The sequence below is a fragment of the Misgurnus anguillicaudatus genome, chromosome 9 (genome assembly GCF_027580225.2).
Source record: "Misgurnus anguillicaudatus chromosome 9, ASM2758022v2, whole genome shotgun sequence".
In the NCBI taxonomy this organism is placed as follows: Eukaryota; Metazoa; Chordata; class Actinopteri; order Cypriniformes; family Cobitidae; genus Misgurnus; species Misgurnus anguillicaudatus.
In genome coordinates this window covers 28,895,200-28,914,811 of record NC_073345.2, presented here as the reverse complement: position 1 = coordinate 28,914,811, position 19,612 = coordinate 28,895,200, and the positions used below count along the sequence as shown (strand labels likewise).

The following is a 19,612-nucleotide window of genomic DNA, read 5'->3' as shown; positions in this document are numbered from 1 at the left end:
ATTGACGAGTTATCTTGTCAAATAAGAGAAAACGCTTCCCTGCCAATGACGAGAATTTTCAGTTTTCCGTAATACCGCTATTATCCACCAGTACTTTCGCAACTTATACAACCAGGAAGTAACGCCTCACATGAAAGAGAAAGAACTCTGTGTATGTTTTAAAGATCGCTCTGCATCTGATCTCATTCAAAAGTCCTTCACAAAAATTGAATTATCTCAGCGTTTTGCTAAAAAGTTTTTGTTTTTGAAGAAACCTACCCATATTTGAGAGGTGATAAAAAGAGAATTAATTAAAGTAGGATGATCCAGAAAGCAGAGGGTCTGTTCTTTCATTTGATGTATTGTGTGTTTGTGTGTTTGAAGAGGAACATTTTCTGGAGGGCATTAAACTTTTGTGAAAATCATGAAGAATGTTGGCGCTGACTGGCAACTTTTTTTTAAATGTTTGTTGGGTAAGAGTTAATTGCCAACAAGTAAAGAGGAAATGTCCCACTCTGTTATAAGGGCTATTTCGCCCCTGGCTAAATGTCCAAATGAGAGTCAGAGGTGCAGATGGAAGCTTTGTGTTCTTGGATGCAGACGTAACACTGTCTGACACGGGCAGTTTCATGCAGAGGATTATTTGAGGAACCCAGCTGAGAGTCATAGTGCTGCTGTATGGAGGCTTTTAGGACCCAGTCATTGTTAGGGATTAGATCAGAGGGCTTTAACACACTTTCTCCACCTTTATTCAGCTCCAGTCATCACAAATGACTGTTTGTATTTTGATTTAAAGGCTTTCTGTCAAAAGTAAAAGAAGTGATTGACAGCCACAAGTTAACGCTATGTAAACTGTAGGATTTCTTTTTTAATTAAAGTGATGAAAATGTAACTACAATGTGAAATAGTCGAGGTCACAATTTGTTATATGCTTTTATCCAAAGTGACTTCAAGTCAGTGGCGGCAAGTGACTTCTTTTTTCAAGGGGGCTCAAAGCGAAGTATGTAGCCCGTCATGTGTGTGGTTTGTCTTTTCAAAATATGTGTTTGGCGCGTCGGGTGGTCCTATGTGCGTCACGTGTCTTGTCAAAATGAGTGCGTCTAAAGGGTTTATGATAAAAGAGACGCTCGCGTTTGCCAGATACTTGCATAATCTTATACGAAATCAGAGTTTACTGTTAAGGGAGTGTCTTGCATGCATTTTGTGAACGTGAGCGTATCTTTTAAGAAGGCACTTATTTTGGCAATACACGTGGTGCACATGGTTCGCATGACGCGACAAACACGTGTTTTGAAGACACAAGCAACACACATGACACTCCAAACACATATTTTGAATTTGAGCCCCTCGGATGAGCAGCACGAGCTGCCACTGATTAAAGTGCATTATACATTTTAGCACTAACACAAGTTATTATTTGAGCTACAGGAACTGTGTTTCATATTAAGGCCCTTTTGTAAGTATTCACAATTACAAGGATAGTCTCTATGACAGGGGGTCTCCAAGCGTTTTGTGAGCAAGGGCTACCATGATGGATAAAACAATCTGGAGGGCTACTTTTTGATATTTATCTACTCAAAACATTTTTGGTTTACTTGTTGATTCCATTTTTTTTACTTGCTGATATCATTGTTTAAAATGTTAACATACATAAAAGAAGCCAAGGTTATAAAAAAGTATGCAATAAATAAATTGAGACTATTATTAGTATGTGCTTTGGCGGGCACCTCACAGACTTGTTGGAGACCACTGCTCTATGAATAGTGCAATTATTTAAAAAATAGGTATGTCTCTCTTTAACACTGTGAATATTGCTAATGCATCATTATTAGTAAAATTGGTAATACTTAAAGGGACACTTCACCCATTTGCATTAAGCTTTGTATAGTTAGAAACCCAGTCATGTTTTTGAATGGTCATGCATCGTTCCCTCTGTTTCCCCTGAGACAGGAGATATATGGATTTCAGTGTTGCACTTCTTTCAATTATGTAAAAATCATCATTTTGCATCATTGAAAGAAGGAAGTCCTATATCTTTGTAGAGGTGGTGAGACTACAAACACTCATTTTCTCGGTCAAATAGGCACCAAATTTTAAATTTATGTTAAATTTCGACTACAAATGTGATCCACTTTTAATAAAGAATAATGTTTCCACGGGTGAAATGCTCCTTTAAAGGTGTAGCAGAGGATTTTCTCGAATTTTAGAAAAGAACCACCTTCTCCACTTTTTAAAAAAATGCAATTGCGCAACACTCCTGATTGACAACTAGAAGGACTATTAGTCTTGATGATCCACCCGGAAAAAGAAAATCCTCCGCAATACCTTTAAATGGATAGTTCACCCAAAAATCATGTCACCCTACAGTTGTTACAGACCTGTAAATGTATATATGAAGAGTTTGGTTCCAAAACGCGATAAACGCCATTTTTGAAAAAAACGTGTTAAGTACTATATCAGGTCAGTATTTAAAAGTAAATAATTAATTTTACGCAAAATCCAATATCCGCCGTGTTTTTCTGTCATATTTTCTCCCTTTTTTCCCAAAATGCGATAAACGCCACTCCTCCTTTTTTACAGAACGCAATAAATCCATTCCTGAAATTACAGCGACCAGTCACGCAATGTAAACAAACAATGGCGGTGCGCTGAGTACACGGAGTCCTAGTTTTCCTCATCTACTTTGTACTTCGTGATCAACAAACAAAACAAAATAATACTTTAAGGGCATTGATAAACCTGTGATTGTTTTCTGTGACGGGAAAGATTGTCACCAACGTCTAATAATTTACACGAAGCACTCGGGAGACTGGTGCTTATCTCCTGACAGCATCAAGTTTCTCATGCTAACACATTGACCCCAGAGGATCTTATGAATAACTTTACATTATTTTACTCAAAGTCAACAAAAATCGAGCAGGACCAAAACATTTTACAGCTGATCGCTGTGAAAAATGCTAAGCAACGACGCCAAGTATAACTGCTGCAATGACAGTGATCTTAATATTACAAAGTAAGTGTTTTGATTAATTACATGAATGTTTATTTTTTTAGTAAGTGTTTAGAACTGTTCAACTAAATGAATGTAAAATGGCAAAGATGAATGCACATTCGTACATTGAATTAATAGATTTATAGCATTTTGAAACAAAAACTGTCATGGATTTATTGCATTTTGTGGAAAAAATTATTTGTTTTTAAAATAAATCTTTTAATTTATGGATTTGAATTTTTTATTTTTTTATAACCTATAGATGCTATTGGAAAATTTGTAACAGAAAATAGTTGTTTTCATCTTGTCACTTTCTTGGTATAGAAAACACGTTTTTACCGAAATTTGTCAAAATGGATTTATTGCGTTTTGGAACCAAACTCTTCATATGTTTGTAACAACTTGAGGTTAAGTAAATGAAGACAAAATTATTATTTTTTTAAGTGAACTGTCCCTTTAAAGGGGACATTTCACAAGACTTTTTTAAGATATCAAATAAATCTTTGGTGTGGTGTCCCCAGAGTACATATGTGAAGTTTTGGCTCAAAATACCAGATCATTTATTATAGCATGTTAAAATTGCCACTTTGTAGGTATAAGCAAAAATTTGCCATTTTTGTGTGTGTCCTTTTAAATCCAAATGAGCTGCACTAAATGGCAGTGGCGTGGTTGGAAAGTGCAGATTAAGGGGCGGTATTATCACCTTCTGACAATGGGAGCCAAATTTCAATTTTTTCACATGTTTGCAGAGAATGATTTACTAAAATTAAGTTACTGGGTTGATCTTTTACACATTTTCTAGGATGATAGAAGCACTGGGGACCCAATTATAGCACTTACACATGAAAAAAGTCAGATTTTCCTTTAGAGTCAGGATTAGTCTTGAGTATTACACTGTAAAAAGTGAAAAGTTGGATCAACATAAAAGAAGGACATGGGTTCAAAACCAGGAAACACACATACTGGTTATCTTGTAATGCACTGTGTAAGTCCCTTTGTAAAGCATCTGCCAGATGAGTAAATGTGAAACGTGATTATAGATCATTTGAAAAATCTCCAAGATTTGCACTAAAGGAAAGGCACAATCCAAGACCTGGAAATTGCATAACAACATGCCAAAATCTCTCTCTCTCTCTTTCTGGTTTCTGCTATGTATCATTGTTCTGTGCTTTGGGATTGTGAGATTGCATACTGTATTTTTCTCTGTTCACCCCCCAACCCCACCCCAAAGGATTATACTGGGAAATTCAGTGTAAGTGTGGTCCATCTGTCACTCCAAACCCACTCTATCCCATGAGCTCACCGGCTCTGTCAGCTGATTCCAGTGTTGTATTATAAAACTACCAGTCACTTATGTCATCATAAAATCTAAGTTATGTAAATAACTGGTAAAAGACTGGTATTTTGAAAAATAGGTCTCACTGTTATCTTTTCCTTTTCTTGTCATATCTACACCAAATTCCATGATCAATTCCCCATAGGTCAAATCAAGTCAGTTTTTGTTTTGCATAACAACATACATATACTGAAAAAATGTCACATTATGGAAGTGAAAGATACTGTAAGTGACAGTGTGTTAAATCTTTAGTCTGCTTGGATACTTGACTAATTATTTCCATGCCTGTGTGCATGAAAAGTATTGTTTACAAAACCTTTCTATTATGTAAATGCCATTAACAATTTGGTACTAAGGTCTTGAAACGGCCTTCTCTTTAGAAATTATTTTTCACTTCATTTATGCTTTGAATAGCCTCGTAATGGAACAGTTATAGGATTTGGGGACCACAATGGTGTCTTTATTAGTCAAAGTGTCTTAACCTTGGTCAGACTCCATTTTGACAGTTTTATTGGGAGATAATGACCTCACAGAACAAGAGCTGATCATTCAATGGGTTTTGTGAGACGAACGTGAATAGAGGTAAGTACTTGTCAAACTACAAAATAATGAAATTAAAAGGGACTTGGCTGTAATTACTTTTAGTTTATTTACAGGGTCAGGGGATGTTTATGAAGCATTTAAACACCAGCTTGGCCAGACTACTAAAAGACCAGCTAAACCTCGATGGACCAGGTTTGAGTTTGTTTTTGTTATTCTGTTTAATAGCTGCAATGTTTGAATCTTTTCAGTACAGAAATACTAAACTGCAAAAACATCTGAATATTTGTCGGATTTTCTATGCGACTCTTTCTTTGTTTCTGGCTTCAGATTTTTAAAGATATAAAATAAATCTTTGGTGTCCCTACACTGTAAAAAAATCCGTAGAAATTGCAGCTGAGTTGCCGGGAATTTACCGTAGATTTAAATTTGTTATTTACCGGCAACATTTTGTTCAAAGTTAAATGAACATTAAACATTTACAAGTATTTGTCTTTACAGAGTAAAACTAAAAACAGCATCAAGCAAAACATTCTGGGAAACAAAATCTGAAGCAAAAAACAGAAAAAGGTTGATGATGATTTCTGATTCCCAGAATGCTTTGCATGAGGCTGTTATTGTATAGTTTTATTCTGTAAAGATAAAGACTTGTTAATATTTAAAATTTATTTAACTTTGAACAAACTCTAGCCAGTAAATAACATAAATGTAAATCTACGGTAAATTACCGGCAACCCAGCTGCAATAACATTGAAATTTTTACGGACTTTTTTTACAGTGTAGAGTAGCTCACTGTAAAAAAAATCCGTAGAAATTGCAGCTGAGTTGCCTGTAACTTACCGTAGATTTAAATTTATGTTATTTACTGGCAACATTTTGTTCAAAGTTAAATGAACATTAAACATTTACAAGTCTTTGTCTTTACAGAGTAAAACTAAAAAAACAGCATCAAGCTAAATATTCTGGGAAACAAAATCTGAAGCAAAAAACAGAAAAAGGTTGATGATGATTTCTGGTTCCCAGAATGCTTTGCATGAGGCTGTCATTGTATAGTTTTATTCTGTAAAGATAAAGACTTGTTAATATTTAAAATGTATTTAACTTTGAACAAACTCTTGCCAGTAAATAACATAAATTTAAATTTACGGTAAATTACTGGCAACCCAGCTGCAATAACATTGTGACTTCTACAGATTTTTTTTTACAGTGTATAAATAATTTATTATAGCATGTAAAAATTTCACTTCGTATGTGTGAGCAAAAATGTGGCATTTTTGGGTGTGTCCTTTTAAATGCAAATGATTTCATGGTTGGCTCGTGTAGATTAAGGAGCGGTACTATCCCCTTCTGACATCACAAGGGGAGCCAGATTTCGATGACCTATTTTTTTACACACTCTAAAAATGGCTGGGTTATTTTTGATGCATAATGGGTAAATATAGGACAGAATACATGCTGGGTTAAAAATTACCCCGTGCTGGGTAAAAAATGACCCAATGTTGGGTTGATGTTATGCAACCATGGAGTAAAATAACCCAACAGTTGGGTTAAAACAACCCAGCATTGGGTCAATTTTAACCCAGCATGTGTTCTAAAATAACCCGTTATTAGAGTGCATGCATGTAGACAATGGTTTACCAAAACTAAGTTACTGGGTTGATCTTTTACACATTTTCTAGGTTGATGGGGACCCAATTATAGCACTTCAATCATCTCCCCTTAAAGTAAAGCGATACAACAATACACAGAAGATCAACTTAATACATCCAAAACCCCAAATTCATTTATTCCTTTGACTGTGATAAGAGACAAATGCATTGAGTTCTTTACTTTTACTGTGTAGAAAGAGAAAGCTCACATGCCATCTGCCTCAGTGTAGACGGCCGTATCTTAATCCAGATTATGGCCACGGCATAAATGCTTTTTTCTTTTTTTGGCCGCCATTTGTAGTCACCAGTGTGTCCTTGATAACGCAGACAGATAGGTCGGTTAGCTTAGCTTCAACCAACAATCCACATATTGGAAACCAAGGAATTTAACTGAAAGATTTGAAATCCGCTGGATTTACAAATGGCTTTCTTAATTAAAAGTATGGTGGGGAACCCTTTGAAAGGAATGGGTTTTGGAGGAGGAGAAGAGAAGGCAGAGGAGGAGACCCCCAAGGACCCCGCAAAGGCCGCTGGTATGACCAGAGAAGAATATGAGGAGTACCAGAAACAATTGGTGGAGGAAAAGTAAGTAAGGTTTATTAATTATTAAGGTTTATTTAGTCATGCAGTATATTAAGTGCATTAAGTTTTATATTTTTCTTGTAACTTTTTTGTTATGTTTTTAGAGGGAATTAATGCAATATTCACATTAGTCCCAGGTGTGTGACTGATATCAATGATGTCAGTGCTTAACAAGGTGCATTGCACACCATGAATTAATTTTAAAAGCATTTGTCATTCTCCGTATTTTATAATAATCTTGTATTCAAGCTGACACACCGTTGGGTTTATGGGATATGAAAACTATGACAGTGTGAATGATTAAAGATGAACACACTACATGTTGATATCAGAGAGTAAACGTCATGTGTGCTAGCTGCTAATCAGTTTTAAGAGCAGGGCTTAGCTTAGCGTTAAAGCAGGTTATCCTGACCTTGTTGTTGAGCTGGATAACACTATTTTTAGAAACAGTCATAGCAGTAAACAAGTAATGAAGGTATCAGAGAATTTAGTTTTGTATAAAATTTAAAATAATTTTTTGTTGTAGGCCACACCCTGCTGACAAAAAAACAATAAAAGCATTACAGAAAATTCTAATGGTTTCCATTAAAATACCAATAGGAACCATTAGCTTTTACCATTAAAACCACTACACTGTAGTGTGTTTTGGGCCATATTCCATTAGATCCAATACGTATTCCATTAGAACCAATACATAGAACCAATACATACCATTAGAGACCAACAAAAACCAATACACTGTAGTGTGTTTTGGGCCATATTCCATTAGAACCAATAAAATTACCAATAAAACCATTAGAATTTTCTGTACTGGTTTTATTGTGTTTATCAGCAGGGACAGTTGGCGGCCATTTTGCTCTGCTGTTATTAAGACATTAGCTGTTTGTTTGTTTAATTGTTTTTATTTATATTATAATATTTTATTCACTATTGAAATAAACAATGCAACTTATGAAGTCAGGGCTCATCGTCAAATCTTTTGCCGATGCACAGAAATTCACAGTGTTTATTTTGTGCTGGACCTAAACAGGGAAAGTGGTTACATAACCAGATTAATACCTACATGAAATGATGACATTTCAGTTTACTCTGGATTCAAAGATTTTCAGATAATGCACAGTATGATGATTTAAAAGTTGAGTTTTTGCATATGATGTTTGAAACAACCTTTACAAAAATTCAGATTGAAGATTCAAATTCAGTCAGCATGCTCTTGTTGCAAATCTAATTAAGTTTTAAAATATTTTGAATTGAATTAAATTTTACCCATGATTTGGTCAAATAGCGACATAATTTGGGAAGGTTAGGTAACTGCATATTTTACCAAACTATGGGTTGAAACATCATAATATTTCCTAAGTGTTACTACATAACAATTACTTGTTTAACACTATGTGGATTATATTATTCAGAATAACCCATTTGAAGAAAATGTTTAACAATTGTGAGCTTAATCTCAAGATTTGATACTCTTTATGTTTAAATAAAATAAAAAATCTGCAAGCACCACCTGTCTAATCTCAGTAGAAATATGACCGGATTGCAAACAGATGGTTCAACCTAAGCAAACATACATGTCAGCTGTGAGATTACATCTAAACATCTAAAGATCTTTGTGTAACTTCAATGTTACGACAAACTAGTTAAGAAAATGGCTTTTAGAGATTATTTCCCCTTATAAATGTAATAAGCAGCTCTTTATTTCTGACCCGCAGGATGGAGAGGGATGCAGATTTCTTGCACAAAAAAGCAGAGAGAGCGACTTTAAGAGTGTGTCTACGAGAAAAATATCGACTTCCTAAAGTAAGAAGCTTCATGCTACGCCCTCCATTCTCAAGTACAAAATATACAAACATTCAATAGTACATTTATTGTAGCAATTTTAGCGAATTGAAACAATGTGATGTTAGAAGTTAAAATGATAACTACGTCAGGCTGAAACTAGCAAAAAACACTTGCGCTGCATTGCGCCGGGTGTATGATTGGGCTTAAAGTCCTTGTGGAGAAATAAACATGGAAAACCCTCTCCGAGAAAAGGTACAGGAAGGTACAAAGCTTGCTAGGTAACTTTTCAAAAAGTAGGCCTACACTGTGCCTATATATTGGTACCTTAACTCTTTCCCCACCATTGACGAGTTATCTTGTCAATTAAGTGAAAACACTTGCATAAAAAAACGTGTAATATTGCGATTATCCATTAGATGTATAAAAAACTGACGCAAAAAAATATTTACTAATTTTAAAATCTGCACTGTAAAAAATCTTTGCTGCCTTAATTTTTTGTTGAATCAACTCGAATTTACAAGTCATTTCAACTTACTATTATTTATCTTGACTAGAGATGAGTTGTTTAACTACAGGTGAGTTGTTATAACTTATAAAATATAGTTGAGAAAAGTCAACTTAATTTTATAAGTTGCGACAACTCATCTCTGTTGACATGACTTGTAAATCTGAGTTGATTTAACAAAAACATTTTTTTTTACAGTGTGTGTATGTTTGATATTCATTCTGAATCTGATCTCTAACGAAATTCCTTCACAAAAATGCTATTATTTCAGCTTTTTGATCAATATTTTGTATTTTTTAAGAAAAAGTTTATACGCAGAGAAAAAATATAGATAGGATGAAAAAAAATCCAGTTTTTTTCCTGTTTGTTTATTGTTTGTTTGAAAGCAGAGGGTATGTTTTTTCATTTGATATATTTGTATGTTTATGTATTTGTAGAAGAAAATTTTCCTGGAAGGCATTCTGTGAAACATTTTTTTTGAAAATCACAAAAAAATGCTGGCAGAAAACTTAAAAAAAAGCCTGGCTGGGAATAAGTTAAAAGTGCATATCTGTACCAAAATGGCACATATTAGGATCTTTTAAAAGTTCAAAACTTTTTAAAACTTTTGTTACTTTTTTCTGAGTGCACATACAAATGCTTTATTGGATAAATTTGTACTTTCTCTGTAAAGCTGAGCTCTTTGAAAATCAGATTAGGAAATCAGCTGCCTGAGTTGAACTGACTCCATCCGTCTTGGATTTCCACATCATCTGTTCATCTTTTGAACACCTTTAGTCTTTTATAAATCCTTAGTGGTATGACAAAGTAATGCATTTAGGTCGTCTGACTTTTTCTGATCTGTGTATATCTCACATTATTTGAATTGGTTGATGTGTGCTTTTAAACATAAAATGTGACCCAATCTAAGCTTTTGTCTAGTATATAACAAAATACACTTCTTACTTTATATCGAGATTGATGTCTACTCAGTAGATGCTTATTTTGCTGAAAAGGTTTTACATTAGGTCTAGCACATCTGCAATTATCTACTACTCTGTCTTATACTATTTAGATACTGAGATACTTGATTGAATCGTAATTGACCTTCCGTTTGTGGTTTTCTCAGAGTGAGCAGGATGAGAACATGATCCAAATAGCTGGAGATGATGTTGATGTTCCTGAGGAACTTCTGAAGATGGTAGATGAAGATGCCACAGAGGAAGAGGAGAAAGACTCCATCCTGGGGCAAATGCAAAACTTACAGAACATGGACATGGATCAGATCAAAGAGAAGGCGAGTGCCACATTTACCGAGATAAAGTCCAAAGCTGAGGAGAAGTGCTCTGTCATGTAATGGTTTAACAAAATCATAGATTGTGCAAATTTGTTTTTTAATTCAAATAAATATCTTCATTGTAATCCCTCCCTAATTTTCATTGCTGCTGATTTTGTTTAATAAGTGTGAATAAAAATCACTTCAGTGTATAGAGGAGAGCGGGGTTTGGGGCAAGTCGTCACATGCTTTTCACACTCAAAATAGTTAACCCCGGTTATTCTTATCCCTCGGCACAGTAACACCCTCCCTCTCCCATTATGAGAGGGAGAAGGGGAGCGGACTTTTCAGGCGAGTCAAAGTACTCCCAAAAGTGCTATTACGCCATACAATATAGTCCCTCTTTTAAATCCGCTTAGAAAAGCGCTACATTTTATTTTGTACCACCAAACTTGCTCGTATAACTACTCGTCTTAAATAGGAAAAACGTTAATGTGTTTGATCACTTCTAACTTTATCTCTGATTGATACCATTGAATGAATGGGGCTAAGCTAAATGCTATCGAAGTGTCGCAGTGCGCTCCAGCGCTTACGTGCACGCACACAGATGATAGAGGGATGTATCAAACAATTCTTAGTTAAGGTAATAACATATTTTAATATTGAAAATGAGTAGACTATTCCTTTAACCTAGGGTTAAAAGCAGGATTAGAACGAAGATAACTCGGGGTTAAGCGCCATGTGAAAAGCCCCAGAGTTAATATTTCCAGTTCTGGTTTGAATTTAAAAATTTAAATCAATAATTACAATTAAGTTGTGTTCTTCTTTTTAGACAATCTAGTGTGACAACTTACCTGCTGATGGGGCAAATTGTCACAAGTGAACATTTTCTATTTAACAGTCTAAAACTCCATAATGAGATAAGATATGAAAATGTAATGAATACAACATATGTGCCCAAAACTTCCTTCTTTCATTTGGTATGAGATTTATACCATTGTTATATATGGTGCTCCTTTCGTGGGCCCCATTTACTTCCATAGAATTCTTTTTTCCTATGGAAGTAAATGGGGTCCACGAATGGTTTGGTTACAAACATTTCTCAAAATATCTTCCGTTGTGTTCATCAGAACAAAGAAATGTTTGCGGGTTTGTAACAACATGAAAGTAAGTAAATGATGACAGAATTTTCATTTTTGAGTGAACTATCCCTTTAAGACAGTGTAAAAGTGTGACAACTTGCCCCGCTCTTCCCTAATTTAGGGTGTTGAATTTGCAGTTTGGGTTTCACTGTTTATCAGTTTCTCCCCCATCTAGATGATATTTGCATGGCTTCATTGCACAGATTTATTTTCTGTTTTATGTGTTGTTTGAACAAATGATTTTTATTTAGTTTCTCATTTTCCTTTTTCTCTTTTAAAGTACTAAGTTTATTAAAATCTTCTTTTAGTGTCTTATAGTCAATGTAATGTACATTGCCAGATTTAAATATAAATATGAGGCTAATAAGAAGTAAGTACACTCTAAAAATGCTGGGTTATTTTCAACCCATTGGGTCAAAATGGAGAAAGCCAGCCGTTGGGTTAAATTAACCCAGAAAATGTTTATATTTGACCTAACAATAACATTTTGGGCTTATCCTTTTTGACTCAATGCTGGGTTGAAAATAACCCAGTATTTTCATAGTTTATTTTTATTTATAATAAATAGGCAGAAAAGCTCTCTTTAATCCTTCCCCCTTTTTTCTCCTTTTTTGTATACAGAATGAGATTAATTTGATGCTGTTCATTTTTTTCTTGGTTTGACAGCAAACAATCTAGAATTGACACGTTTAATGTTGTAATGCTCACGGATTATGTAGTCTTTCTATGTATTAACAGTAACTTTGTATGTGAGATAAATAGGCATAAATATCTCATGTGTAAGATGTATTTGTAAACAGGATGAACACATGAATAAATCACAATTTAGAAACTGTTGGTCTGTTGTTGTTTTTTGTTGTTGTTGTGTGTGATGCATATTTCTGAGATGTTTCATTCCAAAACATAATGTGCATTTTAAAAAATCAACAACAAAATCTGACAAATTCAATAGGTAAATTAATATTAAAATATCAAGCTAAAAATAAAAAAATAGTACATATTTTATAAGAAGTTATTCATTGTGTGTGTGTGTGTGTGTGTGTGTGTGTGTGTGTGTGTGTGTGTGTGTGTGTGTGTGTGTGTGTGTCTCGGAATAAATCTGGGAATACAAACATTATCTGTTGTAATTAGGGAAAAGCCAAGCAGTTGAAAGGATTTCCACTGTTTTGGATAGAGGGGGGAAAGTATGTAATCCCTTCAAGCCAGCGTGTGTCCTGTGGATTACCAGACTGCTGTCAGTCTTTGTTCACAGTTAATTACACGTATCCATTCAATATTGAGGAAGTTTGCAAATTCTTCCAATTAACTGCACCTCAATTGTAGGGTAACTCTCAGGGGTCGCGCGCTTGCTGTTTGAGATCATGTTTTGTTCATGTAACAAAATCCTCTAATGGCCCAAACCACTACAGTTAAAGTAGTTTTACGCGTCAGAATTGTATGCTTTACAGCTGTTACGTTTTCTATTAATTAGACTAGCCAACTTAAGATTTGGGCTTAATCAATAAAACTTTAAGAATAACGTTATAGTTTGATCAATCTCTCACAGCATCGACGATGATACACTTAACTCAATTGAAATTAATTGCCACGTTCTGCTGTTGACAAGAACCTTAAAAATTAAACGTTTAATTTTGTTCAAATTATTAATTATTTATACAAATATTTATGTATACAAATAATATTTTTCTGTCATATATTTATATAAACTACATCTTTTACAAAAACTTGTTATGGTTAAACTAATAATGCAAAATTAATTTTAACGTAAATGGAAATTTATTTTAGCGGTGACTAAAATCACAATTTTATTGACATTTTAAAATCAAATGGGCCTTGGAATTCTGATTGAATATGTAATCCCACCCCAGTTTATTTTATTTCTGTAGGCCATCGTGCTCAAGACATCTGGAGTGGGAAAAGATGATTTAAGATTTACATAAGACGGTTTATAAAGCTTCTTTATTAAGGATCTCTGGGAGGAGTTAAATGCCATAGACAATACAAGATCCCTCATTTTGGTCATTCTGACGTTTCTTGACGTGTCGAAGGGGAAGTCACTCGCACAATAGGACCCCGGTCGAGGGGATCCATATAAGACCCCTGAGGGTCACTGTATCCTCACTGAGTGCGGCTCAAACACTGGAGAAAGTTGCGTGATTTGTTTCTGTTGGGACAGCCTGGAATATTGAAAACATTTTTTTTTTACAAAAAAATATTGAAAATAAGAAAAATTTTGCTTTGGCACAGGGTGCGACTTTCTGTACTTTTCTTTTTTAAACGAAAAGTTGGATGCGACTTGTTGGATCACAGTGCCAAGACATGGATGAGCGTCTCTCTCCAACTGCGCGCTTGGCTCGCAGTCCTGCTTCCCAAACGCGAATCCACAGCATCGAATCCATTTTGGGATTTAAAGGAGAAAATATGTTTCACCCGGCGTTTTCCTTTGGCTCAGGAAGACCAGTCAAAGGAATTGAAGACCCTAACGAGGGTTTGTCCCCTAAAAAGGATACTTCTAACTCCAAAAACTTTGAAAGTGAGTAACTAAACAGCAAGTTAATTTAGAGTTTAAATCTGATTATTTTAATTTGTAAAAAACACTGTAAACTTAGGCTACTTTAATGTGAATCATTAATGTGAAACAAAATGAAAATTTAAATGTGCATCAAATTATGAAAAGTGTATGAATGAACGTTTCGTAGCATTTTAGATGACCTATTGCAATGTTACGTTATTATTAAATTTAAAGTAGGCTAAAAAAAATCGAAAGTTATATATTTAAGTTAAAATATGGAGATGTAAATTTCGAATTTTATTCGTTTGCAGGTGTATGTAGATCTGTCACCATGGTCAGTCCTGATTTACCGGACGGAGATTGTGGTAAATTATCGGACGATGAAAATCCCAAGAAGAAACACAGACGTAACCGGACTACGTTCACCACATTTCAGCTGCACGAGCTCGAAAGAGCGTTTGAAAAGTCGCATTATCCTGACGTGTACAGTAGAGAAGAGCTCGCGCTAAAAGTCAACCTGCCTGAGGTTCGAGTACAGGTGAGCACAATATTCACTATACACAAATGAGGATCACCCTACTTCTAAAATGTTTTTGCGCAGATGTAGATACAATTTTTGTACATTTCTTGCCCTATAACTTACATTTTAGTGTCTAATTGAATCATCTTTAAAGTGATTTTTCAAAAATAAATATTCTTGTAGCTTAAAACAAACTCAGATATTATATTCGTTTTTATTCGTTGAGCCTCAGATCGTTCATTAATTCTTTTCAATTGTAATTTAAGTTTCGTTTATATTAACATCTAAATCTTAAATGATCAATGATGTTAAATTCAGATATTGGATCATGTGAAATAATCAGATATTGAAATTAACACATTATTGTAATGCTTAAGATGAGTATGTATTTGAAGTGTTTTTGGATAAACTGCTGAGTTGTTCCAAATTTGGGAAACGTAAACCCTACTGTGGGGTTAAATGCATACATGCTGGGTTGTTTCAACCTATGGTGGGGTCAAATATGGAAATTTTAAACATTTACACTTATTTACACACATTAATTTATCAAACACTTATATCCAAAGCAACTTACAAATGAGCAAGCATTTAACATTTAAAGCTGTGTTTTTAGATAGTACCATCTAAACTTTTATAATGTTTAACTGTTTAATATCTTAAGGACATTGAAATATATGTGCTGCTTTTGCATTGTGAGTTAAGTTCCTCAAATATTCTGTATTCCAGGTGTGGTTCCAAAACCGGCGTGCCAAGTGGCGCCGTCAAGAGAAACTGGAAGTGAGCTCCATCAAACTGCAGGAGTCATCCATGCTTTCCATCAGCAGATCAGGGCCACTGTCTCTGGGTAGTGGTTTACCCTTGGAGCCCTGGCTTACTGCATCAATTTCTTCCTCCTCCTCTTCATTACAATCCCTACCCAGCTTCATCACCCCTCAACATGGTGTGCCAGCCAGCTACACGCCTCAGCAGTTTCTCAGCTCATCCACGCTCAACCACCATCTACCACACATAGGGGCGGTGTGCCCACCTCCACAGGCATATCAGTGCTCGGGGTTTATGGATAAATTTTCATTGGAAGAGGCAGATCCACGAAACACAAGCATTGCATCGTTAAGAATGAAAGCTAAAGAGCACATACAGTCTATAGGGAAAACGTGGTAGATGTTGAATATTGTAGGACTGAGAAAACCAGAGACTTTGGAAAATATGCTACATCCTTTGATGTCAAAGACACTGGAGACCATCAATCCACACTCGAGTCACCCTGAGTGACAGACATTTTAGTATCTTTATAAACCCCACAGATCAAAAGTGTTCATTGTGGATGTCAGATCAGTTTACAACTGTTTTTGTATTTAAAAGTTCATGAATGTATTTAAACATGTTCATATACATTTCAAATAGCCAAACAGGGCTAATTCAACCCCTTTGTGTGACCACAAAAAGCATAGAGATTTTAGAGAAATCATACCTGCATTTAATTTAATTTAATGCATTTGATTAATCTGTCTTCCATTTAAAATCCATTCATGTGTCTACAAAACCCATTCTGTGCTAGGTATTTATTTTTTATTCAGCAATGCACAGTACAGCTTGCCACTTTTAATTGGATTTTTGTTTTCACATTGTACAAATAAATTTTGTATTTTTTAAAAGTAAATTCATTAAAAAACATTAAATGCAACCTGTCTCCAAAAAGTTATTGCTGGCATGACACAGGACAGGACTGTCAAACTAAATTTGAAAACGTGAATTTTTTACATATTATATTTTGATTTAACTTAATATATAATAATGAAATTGGGGCATCAAGGTATCACTGATTTCAATATTTGTCATGACCTTACTCAAGATATCAAGGTTATATTTTCACAAAATGTTTGTCAAAAACAGTAAATCACAAAAAATGTGCTGGGTTTTCACACTCAGCATTACATATATGGTATAAGTCTTAAAGATCTTTTGTTCCTCGGATATTAATGCTATTTTATCTCTTTCAGGACTACTTTTATTAGTTTTGATTTAAGGCTTATATTTATGTTACAGTGACCAAGTTCAAGGAATGTTTTCAGTTTATCCTATTGCCAGACACATAAAAGTGCTACAAAAAGTTTTTATAGAGAAACCCTTTTTGATTCCTCGAAGAAAAAAATCACTGTTTCTTTGAGTCTAAAAAACATTTTTTTTACTTTATACATTACATCCTAAGGTGGTAATGCTTCTTCTATGGCATCATGTAGGTTAGCACCTTCATGTACTGAGCAATATTTAGAAAATCGTTTAAAGGGTTCTCTCTTTAAAACAACAACAAAAAAACTTTAAATTAATTTATTCTTTTGTCAAATCTTGACAAACAACAGAAAAGAAAGCGCCTTAAATTCTATTTTATTTTTGTTTAGTTGTAAGGTTTTTGTTATAACAGTTTTTCTGAATTTCTAAAACACTAAACCCCAATCTCTGAGCCAGATTCATATTGGCCTAAACCCATTTTTCAACTCTTTTTGCAAAACTCTAAACACAAACTTTTCACTAAAACACACATTTTACACTGCAATGCACTTGTTTTATAAATTGTAACAACTACAACACAGTGGTCATTAAGCAAACACAACAACATCTTGAAATTCTACACACTTTTTCTAATGCTATTTTTTACCAATTGTGTGGTTTGGAAACAGTCTGAGAGGCAGATGAAGAAAATGATGAAGAACAGGACACCTGAGACGATGCCATTGGCAAAATTGCCATTTAGATTGCTGAGTTTTTTACAAAATACAAGTGCTGCCTACAGTAATATGGAAAACTGACTAATACTTGCAGTACTTACAGTAAATATATGAACTAAACTTGTGAGTAAAATAGATTTTTAACAGTATTTATCAAATGTGTTGTTATACAGAAGTTTGATTTTGAGTACAGGTAAAATGGTTTTGAAAGAATTGTTCAAAAAGAGTCAGGTTTTGTGAATTTTGTTTTAAAAAATGGATTTTGAGAAAATGAGTGATGGTTTCAAAAAAATATGTTTTAGCCATTCAGAAAAACTGTAATGAGTATAGTTATTGCATCCCCTTGTGGAAATATTTGGAATACTCTCTTCTGTTTCCAATTTAGTATACTGTGATAATAGATCACTTCATAGTGGCCATCCACCATACAGTATACCCAGGCAAGAATTCAGTCCCTCCATAAACATTGAGAAGTGTCTGTAGTGTTTTCTTTCCTATTGTAATGGTAACCAGGGCAATTTTTTCAAAAAGGATGTTTAAATGTAACTGCATAGTATGTTGATGTGAAATATCCTCACCTAAAGGATTATTAGGAACACCATACTAATACTGTGTTTGACCCCCTTTCGCCTTCAGAACTGCCTTAATTCTACGTTGCATTGATTCAACAAGGTGCTGAAAGCATTTTTTAGAAATGTTGGCCCATATTGATAGGACAGCATCTTGCAGTTGATGGAGATTTGTGGGAGGCACATCCAGGGCACAAAGCTCCCATTCCACCACATCCCAAAGATGCTCTATTGGGTTGAGATCTGGTGACTGTGGGGGCCATTTTTGTACAGTGAACTCATTGTCATGTTCATGAAACCAATTTGAAATTATTTGAGCTTTGTGACATGGTGAATTATCCTGCTGGAAGTAGCCATCAGAGGATGGCTACATGGTGGTCATAAAGGGATGGACATGGTCAGAAACAATGCTCAGGTAGGCCGTGGCATTTAAACATGCCCAATTGGCACTAAGGGGGCTAAGTGTGCCAAGAAAACATCCCCCACACCATTACACCACCACCACCAGCCTGCACAGTGGTAACAAGGCATGATGGATCCATGTTCTCATTCTGTTTACGCCAGACTCTATCATCTGAATTTTTCAACAGAAATCGAGACTCATCAGACCAGTCTTCAACTGTCCAATTTTGGTGAGCTTGTGCAAATTGTAGCCTCTTTTTCCTTTTTGTAGTGGAGATCAGTGGTACCCGGTGGGGTCTTCTGCTGTTGTAGCCCATCCGCCTCAAGGTTGTGCGTGTTGTGGCTTCACAAATGCTTTGCTGCATACCTCAGTTGTAACGAGTGGTTGTTTCAGTCAAAGTTGCTCTTCTATCAGCTTGAATCAGTAGGCCCATTCTCCTTTAACCTCTAGCATCAACAAGGCATTTTCGCACACAGGACTGCCGCATACTGGATGTTTTTCACTTTTCACTTAATTCTTTGTAAACCCTAGAAATGGTTGTGCTTGAAAATCCCAGTTACTGAGCAGATTGTGAAATACTCAGACCGTCATTGAAGCAACTGCCATGTGACTGGTTGATTAGATAATTGCATTAATGAGAAATTGAAAAGGTGTTGCTAATAATCCTTTAGGTGAGTCTACATCGCTGGTTAAATTCCATTAATTGGTTAATAGAACTCCTTAAAATATTTTTAGGCACTTTGTCACAACTAATGTTAAATTACAAATATTTGTGACCCTGTCTGTGAAATCCTGGCTAAAGATCATAATCTAACGATGAGATTAAAAGCATCAAAGTTTGTTTTCAGTCAATTATTTCACATTGATTTCAACCATTGAAATGATCTTAGTAAATCACAAAAATGGGATTTTACCGAATGGGTCACATACAGTTTCTGAAATTACCAGATGATTTAAATAAAGTAAAATTATGATCAGGTATAAAAACCACACCAATTAACCAGACATCTGGAAAATATTCTGGCATTTGTGGAGTTAATTAAACATATTAATAATATGATTCAGGTTGATGGAGGTCGCACGCATAAATTCAATTATATTTTATTTATTCATATGT

At 34.8% G+C, this 19,612-nt stretch overlaps 2 protein-coding genes across 3 annotated transcripts; both read left to right on the top strand.

Moving 5' to 3' along the window:
* The first annotated feature begins 3,511 nt into the window (after window positions 1-3,511).
* Window positions 3,512-12,614, top strand: cplx4a (complexin 4a). 2 transcript variants are annotated; one of them, XM_055181257.2, is made up of 4 exons: window positions 3,512-5,042; window positions 6,938-7,081; window positions 8,794-8,881; window positions 10,477-12,614. In XM_055181257.2, exons 2-4 carry the CDS (start codon window positions 6,939-6,941, stop codon window positions 10,702-10,704), a joined length of 459 nt encoding a protein of 152 aa, XP_055037232.1. In that variant the 5' UTR covers window positions 3,512-5,042; window position 6,938; the 3' UTR covers window positions 10,705-12,614. The 2 variants fall into 2 exon arrangements, with proteins under 2 accessions (XP_055037232.1, XP_055037231.1); XM_055181256.2 differs by lacking the exon at window positions 3,512-5,042 and having other exon boundaries at window positions 6,103-7,081.
* Window positions 12,615-12,813: 199 nt separating this feature from the next.
* rx3 (retinal homeobox gene 3) lies at window positions 12,814-16,471 on the top strand. Its single transcript, XM_055180492.2, has 3 exons — window positions 12,814-14,298; window positions 14,589-14,815; window positions 15,524-16,471. The coding sequence occupies exons 1-3, from the start codon at window positions 14,055-14,057 to the stop codon at window positions 15,956-15,958; spliced, it is 906 nt and encodes a 301-aa protein (XP_055036467.1). The 5' UTR covers window positions 12,814-14,054; the 3' UTR covers window positions 15,959-16,471.
* Window positions 16,472-19,612: the final 3,141 nt, after the last annotated feature.

Bases quoted from the DNA above. Each gene is read 5' to 3' on its own strand.
- rx3 (XM_055180492.2), top strand. From the start codon at position 14,055: ATGCGACTTGTTGGATCACAGTGCCAAGACATGGATGAGCGTCTCTCT. The intron at 14,299-14,588 runs GTGAGTAACTAA...ATTCGTTTGCAG, and splicing joins TAACTCCAAAAACTTTGAAA to GTGTATGTAGATCTGTCACC. The intron at 14,816-15,523 runs GTGAGCACAATA...TCTGTATTCCAG, and splicing joins TGCCTGAGGTTCGAGTACAG to GTGTGGTTCCAAAACCGGCG.
- cplx4a (XM_055181256.2), top strand. From the start codon at position 6,918: ATGGCTTTCTTAATTAAAAGTATGGTGGGGAACCCTTTGAAAGGAATG. The intron at 7,082-8,793 runs GTAAGTAAGGTT...TCTGACCCGCAG, and splicing joins AAACAATTGGTGGAGGAAAA to GATGGAGAGGGATGCAGATT. The intron at 8,882-10,476 runs GTAAGAAGCTTC...TGGTTTTCTCAG, and splicing joins AAAAATATCGACTTCCTAAA to AGTGAGCAGGATGAGAACAT.